Source organism: Carettochelys insculpta, chromosome 29 (genome assembly GCF_033958435.1).
Source record: "Carettochelys insculpta isolate YL-2023 chromosome 29, ASM3395843v1, whole genome shotgun sequence".
NCBI lineage: Eukaryota > Metazoa > Chordata > Testudines > Carettochelyidae > Carettochelys > Carettochelys insculpta.
The window spans coordinates 2,067,232-2,082,931 of record NC_134165.1 but is presented as its reverse complement, the minus strand read 5'-3'; the positions used below and the strand labels follow the sequence as shown (position 1 = coordinate 2,082,931).

The 15,700-nt window shown below is 58.3% G+C and overlaps 1 protein-coding gene across 5 annotated transcripts in view; it reads left to right on the top strand.

The window, feature by feature from the left end:
• CC2D1A (coiled-coil and C2 domain containing 1A) overlaps positions 1-14,082 on the top strand; it is a 36,357-nt gene extending 22,275 nt beyond the window's left edge. For 3 of the 5 annotated variants that reach the window (XM_074979437.1, XM_074979439.1, XM_074979438.1), the window contains 12 exons: positions 149-222; positions 1,841-1,899; positions 1,986-2,037; positions 3,599-3,698; positions 5,582-5,672; positions 6,550-6,681; positions 7,232-7,287; positions 10,625-10,790; positions 11,525-11,651; positions 12,152-12,228; positions 12,567-12,614; positions 13,002-14,082. In XM_074979437.1, coding sequence (XP_074835538.1) covers positions 149-222; positions 1,841-1,899; positions 1,986-2,037; positions 3,599-3,698; positions 5,582-5,672; positions 6,550-6,681; positions 7,232-7,287; positions 10,625-10,790; positions 11,525-11,651; positions 12,152-12,228; positions 12,567-12,614; positions 13,002-13,022 — 1,003 coding nt within the window. In that variant the 3' untranslated portion in view covers positions 13,023-14,082. Of the gene's footprint in view, positions 1-148; positions 223-1,840; positions 1,900-1,985; positions 2,038-3,598; positions 3,699-5,581; positions 5,673-6,549; positions 6,682-7,231; positions 7,288-8,478; positions 9,135-10,624; positions 10,791-11,524; positions 11,652-12,151; positions 12,229-12,566; positions 12,615-13,001 lie in introns of those variants that run through there. The other 2 variants (XM_074979440.1, XR_012642748.1) reach the window with 2 other exon arrangements.
• The last annotated feature ends 1,618 nt before the right edge of the window (positions 14,083-15,700 follow it).

The window sequence follows — 15,700 nt, the reverse complement described above, 5'->3', positions numbered from 1 at the left end:
TAGTTGAGGGATGCTTGTGTCAGCCGGCTGCAAGCCACAGCTGGAAGGGTTGACCCGCAGAGTAGGTCCCAAGTCACATCTGGGCCGGCTGGCTGGAGGAAGTAGGAATTTTTTGATGTTTAACCCTCATTCTGCCTTATTCTTCAAGGATCTTTCCTGAGCTGAACAGCAACGATATGGTTCTGACTATAGTGAAAGGGATCAACCTCCCAGCACCTCCAGGTAAAACAGCAATTGACTCATGTTAGCAAAGGAGGGGGGTGAAGGGGAAGTGTCTCGTTACTGCTCTGCAGAGTAACCAGAACAGATGCTGAGTGCAGGTCTCGCTCTCCGGTGGGAACAAGCTGGTCCCCTAACGCGGTGACAGACTGTGACTGCTGTTGAGTGAGGCATCAACCAAAGGTGCAGTGCCTAGGTGCAGTGGTAGCTGAGAGCTTTGTCTTACAATGTTGCGGGTGGGGCAGGGTGCTGCTACAGTGTCTGCTCCAGCCCCTTGCCTGCCCCACAAAGCGCCCGTTACCCCGTCCCACACCACAACACTGAAAAGGTTCAGAAAAGGACAACAAAAGTTATGAGGGTTCGGGAACGGCTGCTGTATGCGGCGAGCTTAATGAGACTAGCAAGTTCATTTGGGCACAAGCTTTCGTGGGCTGCCCTCCCCTTCCGCCAGACTGAAGCTGACAAAGTGGGCTCCAGCCCACCAAAGCTTCTGCCCAAATCAACTTGTTACTCTTCAAGGTGCCACAGGACTCCTCGTCGTTTCTGCTGAAACAGGCTAACATGGGGACCCCTCTGAAATAAGGCTGGAACTTGTCAGATTGGAACGGAGGTGACTAAGGGCGAGGATATGGTTGAGGTCTGTACGGTCACGACCATTGTGGAGCCAGTACATACGGAAGTGCTATGTTACCCCTCCTCGTAACACAAGAACGAGGGGTCACCAAATAAAGTGAATAGGCAGCAGGTTTAAAACAAACCAAGGGAAATGTTCTGCACTCTACCCACACAACCTGTGCAGCTCCCTGCCAGAGAGTGTAGCGAAGGCCAAGACCATAACAGGGATTGGAAAAGAATGAGGTAATTTCATGGAGGGGAGGTCTGTCCATGGCGATTAGCCGGGCTGGGTAGGAACGGTGTCCCTGGCCTCTGTTTGTCAGAAGCAGGGAATGGACAATAGAGGCTGATCACTTGATGATTCCCAATTCTGTTCACTCCTGCTGGGGCACCTGGCATTGGCCACTGCCGGCAGACAGGACGCTGGGCTGGATGGACCTTTGGTCTGACCCACTGTGGTTGTTCTTATGTTCATTTTCCACTGCTTATTTGTCCCAGACACTGTTGAGCAGAGCACCAGCAATTATCACTGGTGCTTTTCCCTGCCCTTCTTGTCTGGGACCCCCTTGTGGACTGGTGGGAGCATCAGTAATTATGTATCTGGAGCACGGTTGTGTAGAGCATCCCAACAAGGAGAAGAATCCCAGGGGAGGTGGGACTCAGATGGAGCTGCCAGCTGTCCAAGTGTGCACATTCAAACACCCAGTCCCCAAGGCTGCTTACCCACTTACTCCCTCCCCCCACCAATACATTCACTCTCCCCCACCCTCACTTTCACCAGGCTGGGACTAGGGGGCTGCGTGTGGGGGAGGGGGCAAGCTTCAGCTCTCCCCCACATCTCCATTACAAATTAATCAGCCCTTTAGTTAAAAAAACTTTCTCCCCTAAGTAGGGGGATTGCCTGGTCCCAGCAATCCTCGCAGAGCCCCTGAATTTGTATCTCATCTGTTGTGTATGAAACCCTCTCCCTGAAGCTATGAAACAGGTGGGGTTTTTTGTATTTAAGGCATGGCTCCCAATGACCTGGATGCCTTCGTCCGCTTCGAGTTTCTCCACCCCAATGCGGTGAGTGACGGCTGCGGTGCTGAGATGTTCCCTGGCTTTGGTGGGGAAGATTCAGTTGTCACCCTCTCCTGTATCTTGTATTGCAGGAGGAAGCTCAGAAAGATAAGACCAATGTGATCAAAAACAGTGATTCACCCGGTAGGTTCTGGTCTGGGTTTTTGTGTGTGTGTGTGTGTGTGTGAGAGAGAGAGAGAGAGAGAGAGGAGTTCCATTGTGTTCGCCTTTTGTTTTTGCGGAGGCTAGAAATCTGGCCTTGAGCAGGAGGTTGGATTAGATGACCTCCTGAGGTCCCTTCCAACTCTAACCTACTGCGGTTCTATGACTGTGTGGAATGAGCCCAGGTGACCCAACACCCATGTAATCAGGCAATCTCTGCTCAGGAGAGTTTCAGAGCAGGAATAGAAATGGATGATACAGGTGAAGACTGATTCTGCAGTGAAGCGCTTAGATATTGCAGAGATGTTGGATGAACTGAAGACCAATGTGATAGGTACAAAGTGATGGGGACTAGATGAGCTGTTACTTCTCAAGAGAGAGATCTTGGCGTCATTGTGGGCAGGTTTCTGAAAACACCCACCCCACGTGCAGGAGCCATCAAGAAAGCAAGCGGAATGTTAGGAATCATGAGGAAAGGGATAGCGAACAAAAGAGAGAATATCTTACTGCCTCGGTATAAATCGCTGGTACACCCCAGTCTCAGATGCTGCCTGCAGATGTGGTCACCTCCTCTCAAAAAGGAGATCTTGGGACTGGAGAAAGTTCCGAAAAGGTCACCAAAAATGATGGGCGGGGGGGGTGGGGTTTGGAGCAGCAGCCACATGAAGAGAGATTAAGAAGACTGGGAATTTTCATCTTAATAAAAAGGAGACCAAGGGGGGTCTATAAAATCGTGACTGGTGTTGAGAGTAAACACAGAAAAAATTATTTACTTGTTCCCATAACACAAGATCTAGAGGTCACCAAAGGAAATTAATGGGTAACAGGTTTAAAACCAACAAAGGGAAGTATTTCTTCATGCAACACACAGTCAACCTGTGGAACTCCCGGCCAGAGGGTGTTGTACAGACCAGGCCTTTAACAGGGTTCAACAAAGAGTTAGACAGATTCATGGAGGTTGGGTCCATTGGTGGCTCTTAGCCAGGCTGGGTAGGAATGGGGTCCTGGCCTCCGTCAGAGGCTGGAAAAGGATGACAGGAGAGGCATCACTTCTTCTGAATACCTGCTCTGTTCACTCCCTCTGGGGCATGAGGCACTGGCCCCTGTCAGGAGACAGGACACTGGGCAGGATGGACCTTTGGTCTGACCCTGTCTGGCTGTCCTTACGCTCCTGGAAAGCTGCGTGAGGACTCCGGACTAATGGAGAAGAGGAGGGGAGGTCAGGGTTGAGTGACAGTAGCTAACCTGTGTGTGAGAAGAGTTTGTGGGATGGATTAGTCGGGGCAGGAGCCAGCATGTTGGAACTGGAAGGCCTTGGCACACCTGTGTGCATGTGGATCCCAGGACCATTGGCTGGGGTGGGGCAGGTGAGCAGTAAACGGACAAGATGGCAGAGCAGTGAGGGCCAGGACTGTCCAGCGTACGCCCCTCTCAGCGCATTGCTGGATCTGGCTGATGGCTGGGCAGGGAGGCAGCCAACAGCTTCTCCCTTGGCGTGCAATCTTGAGGCTAATGCAATCGTTTGCTGCTGTTCCCTTGGCAGAATTCAAAGAGCAGTTCAAGCTGTATATTAATCGGGGCCACCGAGGGCTCAAGAGAGTCTTTCAGACCAAGGGCATCAAGTTTGAGGTTGTCCACAAAGGGTGAGTGAGATGCGAGGCTTGCGGGGACCGGAGGGCAGGTTTAAATGTCATGGGCAGAAGCTAGTGGGACCCCTCCTTTTGGTATCTCCGGGGGTGGAAAACTCATGAATGTCGGGGGTCAGGCAGAGGGTCCCTTGCAGCATTCAGAGGTGAAATAAACAACGGCTCTTGGACGTCACTGCTTATTAACGGCTTCAGTGCTGCTGCGCTCCCTGTGATTTGTCGTCTGCTGAAATCGGCCCTGGCAGGACTGCGCGGTGGGCCCGGTGCACTGGTCGGCAGGTGATCGCTATGCGAAGAAGTAGGCCCCCTCTCCCTTGGGCACGTACTCTAGTGAGTAGCCCAAGGCGAACCTGTGCCACCTTTTCGCAAGCGGTGATGTCTGTGCTAGTGAAGTCAGAGCTGGCACTCGGGTGCGCCTGTCGGTGGTCTGCTCACACCTTCCCTCGCAGTGTGTTTCTCAGCCTTTTTGTAAAGGACCCGTTTGTCAAAAAGCGCACCCCCGACTTTTCTCGCGTCCCCCTAAGCGTGCGCGTACCACCGAGACTTGAGCAGGCACCATTCAGCCTCTCCAGGTGACTGTACCCGTTGCAGGAGTCAGGTCTGTTTTACATACCACTGAGTTACACCTCACTTTAAAACTCCTTCCGTACAAGAACAGGCAAAAATGTCCCAGCAGATGACTGCTGAAGACTTGCCGACTCTGTTCTGCTCTTAATGTCAAATCAGTGTGTTGGAATAGAACTATCGTACTTACGCTTCATCCCAAGGCACATGAAGCAGTGGGAACAAGACCTTGTCTCAGTGAACTTTTAGACTGTACGGAGGTTTTGTGTAGCCTGTTGTAAAACTAGGTAACTATCTAGATGAGTTGATGTCCCCCTGGAAGATCTTGCTGTGCCCCTAAGGGCTGAGAAACACTGGTGTAGCGGACTCATAATAATCCCCCCCCACGAGGCAGCGGGCAGTGTGTGGTCCCAGTGAGGGAGGCGGATCGCCAGGGCTCTGCCAAGGGTGGCAGGGAAGACGGGGGATGACTTGGAAGTGGGGGGATCTGGGTCTGGGACACTCCTCGTAGCTTGTAGGCAGAGGCTGTGTGGCACACTGACACGGGTGCACAGGAAACTGCAGGGCCACGGGAGGGTCCCCAAAGGCAGCAACACCCCCGCTCTACGCCCACCCAGCCCCTTTGCCCCTTCCCTGCCCAAGTGGGCCAGGGTGCAGCAGCAGGGGACTCACCTCCCCCTGCACTCCCCACGGGCATGAGCAGCAGTCTGCTCCACTCTGCCGTGCCCCGCCCGGCCTGCCGAGCCTGCTTCCCCCGCTGCGGAGAAACAGGCAGGGGTGCGGCGGAGCAGAGTGGGCTGCTGCCGGCACTGCCCCCTTGGGGACTGGGGGGCGGGGAAGGCGACCTCTGCTGCTATCACCACTGTACACCCTGCCCCAGGGGAATAGGATGGCTGGGGCGAGCACCATGGGGCCTGGGGTGGTCGCCTCACCTCATCCTACGGACGGGATGGCTCTGGGCACCTCTCCTCGGAAACAGGCGTGGGACTGGATGGAAAGGAGCAGCAACTGCTGGGGAGGCCTGTGTTGTGTCCTCTGCCTGTGAGCTCCCTGGTGCTGCTCCTGCTGTGGGTAGCAGGGGAACGAGCACAGCTGCCACTGGGGAGCCCGGAGACAGAACCGTCCCCCTGGGCTCAGTCATGGGGGGAACCGGGGTCAGTCGCTTGGGAGAATTTGAGTCTCATTTGGGGACGTTCTGGGGACAGACAAACCCGGTGGGAGGCGCTGGGCTGAGGGACTGATGAGGACCCATTTCATGTTGCCATATCCCGTTCTACCCCCCACCCCCGCTACCTCCCCCCAAAACAATCTCCCAGGGGGCTGTTCAAGACAGACCGCGTCGTGGGGACAGCCCAGCTGAAGCTGGAGGCGCTGGAGACAACGTGTGAGCTGCGGGAGATTATCGAGGTAGGAAACGGGCGAGTTCCCCTCCTCCCTTTGAGCAGCACCTGCTGTGAAGTCCTCTCTGGTGTGTGCCAGCTGCTTCTCTTCCTGGGGACCCTGACCATTTCCAGCTGCAGTCAACAGCCGTACTGTACAGTGGGGGGGTGGGCAACTCTGGAGTAGGGATGTTAATGGTTAACTGGGAGGGGCTGGGGCAGCCCCCCCACCCGCTGCAGGCAGGGGTGCTCCAGCCCAGCCAAAGCAATCCCTGTCCACGACAGCCTCGCCCTCCCCTGTTAATCGCTTAATGGGCTAAACCCGTTAACCCGGATTTGTGCTGCAGCTGGGAGGCTGTTGTTAATGGGCTGGGTAACCGACCCGTAATCTAGAGAGTTCTGCTACAATGAAGATAATCCAATCGCCTGCTTCCTGGGAGGGTCAGGAAGGAATTCTGGTCCCCCGGGTGTGCGGTGTTTCACTGACAGCCCGGATGCCGATTATGGGCCTCAGACTTTCCCTCCAGACTCTGCCGGAGAGAGGAGACTGGGCTAGAGGAACCAATGGTGCAGTGCTGGGAGGCGGGATGCTAGTGTAGGTGTGCCCAGACGTGGGGAGCTGGACTAGGGACACGTCAGCGTTCCCTATGAGATGAGTGCTTGGGCTGCCGCCCAGGGGAGGTTAGGATGCCATGTAGCTGATTAGCAGAGCGCCACAGCCGGGTTTTTTTGGTTTCTATTGGTGGTGCACAACCCTTGGTGCTGATTTAAAAAAATGATTCCACACAAATGGAAAAGATTAGCGGGAAGGTTGGACACAGTTGATTTGTTTTGCTTTGGCCTCTCGGTTTCTCCCTGTGTTTCCCCTTTACCCACATTTCTACCTGGTTCTTCTCCCTGCCTAGCTGCTGGACGGCCGCCGGCCAACGGGGGGCAAGTTGGAAGTGATTGTGCGTCTACGGGAGCCTCTGGGTTCTCAGCAGCTGGAGACGACAACAGAGAAATGGCTGGTTATCGACCCGCAGACCATGCCAGCGGTAAGGCCAGCTGTCGGGCTGGGGCCCTGGGCTCCCGGCGGCCGAGGCAGGGTGATTCTAGGCCTGACGGGGAGAGAATCCTGACTGTGAGTGAGTCAGAGCAGGCTTTGCAGAGACTTTGTCTTAGCCCCAGGCTGCTGGCGTTGGTGCCGTCAGGCCCTGGGGGGAAGGAATGTAAGTTCCCAAACAGAAGCAGCCACGTCTCCCCCTCACCTGCCAAGCGCCAGGTCTGACTAGCTGGTGCTGGACCGAAAAGAACACTTGCCTAAGGAGCAGCACATGGCCTGGGAGCTGGGGTGGTGCCCTGGGGTTGTTGCTTTAAAAGGCCCTTTTACCTTCCAATAGAGAGGCAGCACAGCCCGGGATACAGGGCTGTGTCCTGGGGAAATGCTCTTCCCATCTGTGCTACTGACTTTTTGCCTCAGTTTCCCCTTCTGATAAATGGGGTGCTGCTCCTGTCCCCATCTCTCTCCTAACACCCCTGGGGGTCTGTGGATGAAAAGGCAACTAAGTCCTGTAGCTTATTGAAAGCTTCTGCCTCTTCTTTCAGGTTGCTGTCCCCAAACCCAAGCCAGCAGTCGGCCCCATGAGGGAAGTGAGCAACAGGTACGTCCCACTCCGCTTCTCTTAGTTGTGCGGCTTCAGAGTTTTCCTGTGCGCTGTGGAAACTGAGGAATTGTCTGCTTAAAGACCCTTTCCCTTCCCCTTCCCCATTCCTGCCCCGGCCGGGGGAGTGGCGCAGCAGTTCCTGCTGGATGTCTTGCACTGCTGGTGAGCTTTGGTAGCTTCGGTGTTTGTGACATGCAGATAGAAGCAAACTTACCCTCAGCTGGCTGTGCACAGGCTGGAGACTCTGGGGTGAGAGCACAAGAATAAATAACCCTTTGCCCTTCTCTAGCGACTTTCTGTCCACTCAAGGACTCTCCCTGGACTTCCCACTGTCCCTTCTGGGATGTCAGTCCGAGTGATCCCCATTGTATGGGTGGGAAAACAAAGGCCCCAAGCAGGAGGTGAGCGGTTACAGAACCAGCTGGTGCTAGAACCCTGCTTACTTGCCTTTCACTCCTGTGATTCAGTCACAAATAGCCCTTCCCTTCCCTGTGAGGTGCTCTTAACACACCATGTTACTGCGCAGCACGGCCGCTGCTCATGGTAACCTGCGCCAGCGGTGGAGTTCATTTATAGCTGCCTTTGTCAGAGCAGGGGACTGAGCTGACTCCTAGCTCTTCCCCTGACTTACTGTGTGACCCTTGGCAAGTCACTCTGCCACCCGGTGCCTCAGTTTCCCCAGCAGTAAAATGGGAAGAACGCTTGCCTTCATCGAGTGCTCTGCGACCTGTGGATGAGCCAGGTGCAGGCGTGCGAGGCTGTGCTCCACTGTGGCTGATTTCCCATTTGCTCCAGTGGAGAAGCCTCTCCCACAGCCTTACTGTACACGCCCCACTTCCTGGATGTGTGTGTGCAGGGGAGGTGGGGAGAATCAGCAAAACAGCAGTGCCCATGGAACGACTTGTCCCCAGAGCCAGGCCAGCAAAACAGGGAATATCTGATCCGTGGGCTTACGGCCGCGCTGCCCTTTTCATGCTTGTGTGTGGGAAGGGAGGTCCCAGCTGGATCCTGGGTGCACGGGGGTGATCCTGGCAGTGTGCTGAGCTTAGTACCATAGTTCATAGGAGTCCCGTCAGCTCTCTGGCTGGGACGAGTCAGTCTGCACAGGCCCAGCTGTGGTGAGGGCGCGGCCTCTGTCCAGCTTCCGCTGTTCACGGTCTCTCGTCTCTGTCTTTAATTTCCTTTCAGAACGTCCATCTGCTCAGTGCTCTGACTGGCCCTTCCTTCTCCTCCTGCTCCTCGGGATGTTCTTACGCGGAACGCCTCTTGCTCCCGCGGGCCCTGGAAGAGCCGTAGCTTAGCGTCACTTGCGCAGTTAGGGCTGCCGGGATTCCCAGAGCCCCCGCTTCAGTGTAACCCAGGGAGACTCTCCCCTTAGCTGACATCTCCCAGCCCTGCTTCCTCCTCCTGCCCCCTCTCCCCAGCGGCTGAGTGGACCTGTGGGCCCTGTGGAGGGGGCAGAGAAGGGGTCTGAGGTGGTGTGATGGAGGAAGGGGGCGCGGTACCAGGCTGGAGGCAGGGAGGGGAAGGGTGAGGCTCAGAGGGGACGGAGGGCGATGTGATGAAGGATAGAGGCCGGAGGAGGAGGAAGGCCCAGCAGAGAGGCAGACGGAGAGAGCAGGACCTGAAGCAGGACTCAGAGCAGGAGAAAGTGAAAGGAAAAGACACTTGGGGCAGGAGCTAGTGTAGACACAGGACAGGTCACAGCAGTCCACTTCCCAGGGATGTGCGCCAGGCGTAGGGGCCAGCCTGGGGAGAGCAGGGGGCGGATCCCTGCCTGGCTCCCCGATTCCCCACGACGGAGGCCCCTGTTCCGAAAGCATCCGTCCGCCTGAGGGCAGCAGGTGATGCTCTGAAGGGAAACGGCCGGGGCGGGACAGGGCAGGTGGGTGTCGGTGCATGTTGTCGGGGGCGCGGGTGTCTGAGTGAAAAGCTTGTGTCTGGGCCATTGTAAAAAGAAAGTTTCCAACAGACGAATTAAGCCGCCCCCAGCCACAGGTTGGCCTGAGTTTGTACCAGAGAGGAGACAGGGAGACTCTTAACTACGTGGGGAAACTGAGGCACCGTAAAGGAAAAGAGACTTGTTCAAAGCCAGGCAGTGAGTTGGTGACACAGCTGGGAGCAGACCCCAGGAGCCCCGACTCCCAGGCCCATACTCTAGCTGCGCTTGCTCCCACAAACTGGAGTCAAAGAGAATTCCCCCCGCCCCGGGCCCCTGATCTTTTGACCCCAGGGTCTGTGTGCCTGCAGGGATCACTTTGCTGCTGTGCTGTCACTCCCCAGGGGCTGGCCGGCAGGGAGGGAAGTGAGGGGCAGCTGGACTTGGCAAGCGGGGCTCTGAGGGGAACACGACTCTGGGCTTCCGTGTTTCCGAGTGCTGGGAGACGGCAGTGCGGCCCCCGGCCTGTGAAATGTGCTGGGGCTGAGTCAGTACCTCCCACCAGGCTCCTCACCTCAGGCGGCTTTCAGGCGCTCGTGCGGCGTGTGGCTCCTCGCCAGGCTGTGCTGTTCTCTGCTCTGAATGCGGCCCAGTGATTGGGGTGGGAACCTCTGGCCCATGGGCCAGATCTGGCCCTCGCTCACTTTTACCCAGCCCAGGGGCCACACGCGTCAACTCACCACCCCTCCGCCCCCTGCTGCAGTGGAACCCCCGAGCCTGGGCAGCCCCTGGAAGGGTGAGGGTCCCCACTCGTTCATCCAGTGGGTCTGTGGCCCTTGGAATAAAACAGTTCCCGCCCCTAGATTAGCACCAGGGTGCCTGGACTCCGGGGCTGTGGTCCCAGCCGGGAATGAGAGTGGCTACAGCCAGGGGGCGGGGCATGGGAGGCGGGATCCCATCCCGGCGTTGTAACGCTGGTTCCTGTTGTGCGGTTGGACAGTTCGTGTCCCCTCTCGGGGCCTAGGTTCTGTTCTCTGGCACAGTGTGACTGTCCTTGTCCTCCCTGCCGCTCCCCGCTGCTTGGGATCCCTCCCTCCTTTCAGCCCCACTTAGCTGGCCCCGCCTCTGGATTCGCTAAGAAGCCGTTGGACTGGGAAGCAGAGCTGTGGGCAGACGTTGCGGGGGAGCTCGTTTGGGGCAGGGGTTCTGAAGGAGATGGACTAGGGAAACCAGCCAGCTTGAGCCACCGGCCACGCGTCATCTGGGCGGCAGGGGGCGGATCCCAGGAGCGTGGTTTCTTCCCCATTCAGGAGCTGTTACCAGCCTTGGAGTGGGCCAAAGTGGGGCATTCGAGCAGGGCAAAGCTTTGCCAGGCCATGAGGATCTCAGCAGGCGAGTGCTGGGATCAGGTGTGCGCCAGCGTCCTCCGGATGCCTGATCTTCTCTCCCCTCCAGGGCAGCGCTGTCTGCTCTCCAGCCCATGGTCGCTCTCCAGGGATCAGGCTCCTGCCCCGCTCTGGGCTTTAACCGAAGCCGATGTTTCTCTTCCCCCAGCCAACCCCTTCGCACGCTGCACAGCTTGAACGTGTTAGCCTTTGACAAGGAGAAGCTGGAAAAGAAGGTGAGTGACACCTGATGCCCAGCTCCTGCCCTGATCCTCCTGCAGTGCGTCTCGGCTGGGCTGGGGCCTTGTGGAGAACTCGGTGGGGAATGGGTGGGGGTCATCTTCAGCCGCTCGGTTAGGCTCTGAGGAGCCTGGGTGGCCTGGCGGTTAAAGGCGAGCTGGAAAGAGGCCACCCTTGGGTTTACCTTCCCCGGGGAGGCCCTGCTCTGACTGTGCCAGGGTTTTAAACTGTGTCGGCTCGCGCTCTCTCCCTAGCACAGGCACGGTCTGTGGGGTAGGTCCCATCAGGCGGTGCCAGCGGCTGTTTCCCTGGGCAGGCCCTCACCCACCCTGCTCCCGGCGGGGGGTCCTCGTGAACTGTAACGTGAAAAACGAGTTCAAAAGCCCAGTGACTGTCCCAGCTGCTGACGACCAGCAGCTTCTGTGCCTGGTGGGCCTGAGGCTCTGAGAGCCATGGCTGCCCGTCACGGGAGGGGCAGTGTGAAGGGGGCAGAACATGCCGGGCTGAGTCCCACTTTGCTGCTGCCCTGCAGCGGTGATCTGTGCGTGGGAGGGTGGCAGCATGTCCCTCAGGGGTTAGTGGCTTGGGGTCCCAGCTGCTCTGCCTGTTCTGAGCCCTGCCCAGCCTGTGCGAGCTGTGCTGATTCCCACCTGCCGCTCAGAATGTGGCCTAGGTAGGGGCTCCGCCAGGTGTGCTGGGAGGCTGACAGGCCACCCGGTTTTGCTGGAAGGTGCTGGCGTACAGACAGGCTCACAGGCCACTTCCCAGTGAGCTGGCGGAACAGTACCAGGACATCACCCAGCGGAGCCAGTGGCTGAAATCCCAGCTACAGCACGGGGGCCCTGCCTTCAGGAAGGGTAAGTGCAGCCCTGCGCTCCCAGCAGCTTTGGGGCGGCTGCCCGCTGGAGTGCTCCAAGGGGTAGTCCAGTAGTCCCAGCTTCTGCCCAGAACAGGTCCAGCACTGACCCCACGAGCCGCCCCCAGCTCCCCTGCCTCCGCCCAGGACTGCGGGGAGACAGCTCAGTCATGGCCTCGCCCTGCTGGGCCTGGGCGAGGGACACGCGTCCCACAAGGAGACTTTTGTCACGTGGGTGGTAATTCCTAAGCACCTTTGGGGCCCCTCGCTCTCCCCAGCCCTAAGGCCTGGGCCGGATGTGGCCTGACTGATCCGCCACTCGCTCCGTAGGCGCAGGGCAGAGTCCCACCCCGCAGAGCTCAGGCTAGTGGCGGCTGGGCTGCATTCTGCGTGTGCAGGGGAGCAGTCGGACGGGGCTGTTCAGCTGCGGTCCCCGCCCTGGAAAGGTTTGGTGACGCACCCTCCACATCCGCTCGGCTGACTCTAACCCTCCTACCCCAGAGTACCTGGCGCAGCTGGAGAGGTTCCTGCAGTTCTACACCGAGTCGGCCCGGCGTCTCGGGAGCGAGGGCAACCGGGTGAGGATGCCTTCTCCAGCCGGCAGCCAGAGCGTGGCTCTGTGATGGGGCGGGGTGGGGCGGGCGCCTTTAGCATGAGCCTTTTCTGCTCCTGATGAAGAACATGGGGCCAGAGCAATCTGTGATCCTCAGCAGCTGCAGGATGGGCACTCAGGGGCTCCCGGGGTAGGTAGAAGCCCGACTAGGCCGTTGTCCCAGGCCCGGCTCTGGTAGCTGAGCAGTGGGGCTGCTGAAGTGGCCACTGGAAAGCAGCAGAGCTGTCAGCCTGGATGGGTCCCTGCAGGTGCTGCCCCCACCCGGGGAGCTGGACCTCCTGACGTGACTGTGTTGGTTGACAGGACGCTGCCAAGGAAGCCCTGTACAAGCGGAATCTGGTGGAGAGCGAGGTAAGCGTCCCCCGGCAGCTGACCAGGGTTGTGGTGGATTCGGCCGGGAGCAGGGCCGGGTTCCCCACCCCACTGGCAGCGGGAGGGAGCTCGTTCTCCTTGGCCCTTTCCCCCCGGCTGCCACGGAGGGGGCTGACAGCAGGGAAGGGGTTTCAGAGACCAGTTGTCAGGTGTCCGGTGGCTCTGACAATTCCTCCCCCCGGGCCTGGCAGTTCTGAAGCTCCCTGGCAGCTCGGGGGCCCAAGTGGAAGCTTTTGTTCCCTCAAGTCGACCTGCTGCAGTTCAGAGGCCTCACCCAGGAGTGAGGTGCTGCCCAGACCGGCCCGGCCCTGCTCGTGTCACCCCAGGGGCTGGCGCGCGAATACCCACTGTGGCTTTCTCTTCCAGCTCCAGAAGCTCCGCAGATGAAGCCCTGGGTGTTCGGAAGGCCTGTGGCGGACCGGCCTGTCTCGCAGGCCCTGGACGCTTCTTCCCCCCAGGATGCACACGGGAGAAGCTAGGCAGACCCTGGGGGCCCCCTGGGCAAGGTGGGGGTAGGCTGGCTCTATGCCCCTCGAAGGGGCAGGTCTCCCCCCGCCAGGCCCAGTGCTGCTTGGTGTGTGCTGCCCAGGGTGTCAGTTTAAAGGGCCTGGGGGCTCCGGCTGCTGCTGCGAGCTCCAGGCCCTCTTGAATTGCCAGGCCCCAGGACAAGTGACCCCTTTGCGCCCCCACCTCCCCCATCAGCAGGCCTGGCAGACACTAATGGGGGGAATCCACTCTGCTGGGGGAGAGATACACTTCAGGAGGTGGGAATGGCCCAGAAACTGACCTTGCATCCTCTGCCAGCGTAGGGACCTGCTGTCCTGGTGCCCCTTCCCCGCCCCACTCAGGCCTAGGTGTGGGCTCACCCCCAGAAGAGCCCTACCCTGACGCCATGGGGAGCAGAGCCAGACAATCACATGACAATCACTTTGCCTCTCCGCTCACTGAGCCGGGCAGGCACTACAGACTGTCCCGCGTCTGGTCCCCAGCACTGATAACCACCTGCCCCAAGGCTTTGCACCAGGGCTGTAACCTCAGCAAATGCGGCTGCCCGCGGGTCCTGCCACCTGTTAGCTGCTGGGGCAGGCAGCACCGCCCTGTGCGGGACTCCTCGGTCATTTCTGCAGGCAGTCACCTGTCGTCTGCTAGCACCCGGCATGCAGGGGAGGTGTGACTGAGGCACTGCCTTTGGCTCCACGTTCCTGCCCTCTCTCCCGACCCAGCTCCTCCTCCCAAGGCTGGGGCAATCCCGCGGCAGGGCAGGAAAGGGGCCTGATTGTGGAGCAGAGCAGCTGCCTCCCATGCCTGAGCCTGCAGCACCTTGTCCACAGTAGATGACACTAAAGATGCTCCCACCTCCCCCGCCTCGTTCATGGGAACACTGTCCCCTCCCCCAATTTGCACCCTGATCGTGCCTCGTCTCGCACAGAGGGGCCCTGCACCAATGCACTTTGCACTCACCCCTCTCCTGCACCCTGCAGGCCCCAGCTGCTCACGTTGCTTTGTTCAGGATTTTCAGGGCACTAGGCAGAGTGGGACACGCGGGGGCTGCCGATCCCCCTGGACCTGCTTCTTGGAGGAGGCTGTGAGGGCAGTGGAGAATAGGGCTAGCTCTGGCTGCTTACCTGCGCCCCCAGGAGGGGCTGAGGTGCTGCCCAAGATCCTCTCCCTGGCCTTTCTCGTTGATCTAGTCACTTACAGGCAGTGGCCATAGAGGAGCCTGCAGCTAAAGTCTGTTTCTGGCCACTTGTTCCCGTCCAACACCCATTCCTGGCCATTTGCACAGAGAGAGCCTTGCATGGCCGTGCACACGCTGCCGGCTTTCCCTCCCTGGGGCCATTGGGTGCAACAGATCCGCCTTTCACCCCACCAGTGGTTGGCTCCAGCAAACCAGCTGCAGCTTCTCAGGCTCTACGTGCCCAGCAGCGCCTCAGACATCCTTAGCAGCCCTGGCAGGGGCCTGAGACAGGGCACCGGGCTGCGACTGGTTGATTTCAAACCCCTCCCCACTCGCTAGGAGGCTGCAGCTGGGGGCACTAAAGGTTCCAGCCGCTCAGAGCAGCCAGGGGAGGACACCGCGACCGCAGGCCAGCAAGCAGAGAGAGCCAGAACTCTTGCACAAGGCAGCAGCTCCGTGGCAGGGAGCTGTCCCTTCTCGGCACTCTCGGGGTGGGGAGCAATGGTTGAATGAGTCCTACGTGCCCAGAGGGCTAAACACTAGAGGGGCTGCAATCCTTGACGTCCGGGGAGCTGAGATTTCCCCAGGGATCTCGCCCCCTCCTGCCTGCTCCACTTGTCACTGGTATCTCAGGCCCAGCTGCTCTTCTTTGTGGGCCTGGCACAGAGAACTGCATGAAACTGACCAGTGGGCTGCAAGGCTAACAGTGAAAGGACCAGGTTAGGCCTGTCCGGGCTCCCCTTGCAAGGGCCAGCCTGGTTTGATCTGTGTAAATAACCACGTTCAAAGAGCTGCTGCTGATGATGGGTGAGTTGATTGGCTGTTGAAACAATCCACTCTCAATTTCTCCTTCTCCCCCCCACACCACCTTCCTTTTAAACCAAATTTCTAACCTTTCTGGCTCCAGCCTGAGAGAAACGATTGAGGGTGAATTATGGGTAACGTCTAAAAGGTCTATTGATCCTCCTCTGATTCCACGCCCCGGTGAAGCTGTGTTTGTCTTTACACGCTGTAAGTGCCTGTCTCTTGGGGCAGCTGTCGGTCTGGAGGCTCCCAAAGCAAATGTGAAAGCTGTTGGAGCCGATTGCTTCCTGGGTTTATTTTGTTCTTAAATAGACACAAATATATTATAAAGTTTTTAAGACAAATCTTTTTTCTACCAAAAAATAAAACCAAACCCAGCTGTACATCACCCCGGAGTCCTATAACAAAGAATTAAACCTCACTGAAAGCTCTGCCAGCCTTGTGTGCTCTGCTGGATTTGCAGTGTGGTCCCTTCCATAATGCCAGCTCCCGCACTGCCAGCTCCCTGTACTGAAACCCCATCCAGATGGCACGTCCACCCTGGTGCTGTGCACACCCTTCATTGCACTTACCTAACCATTCT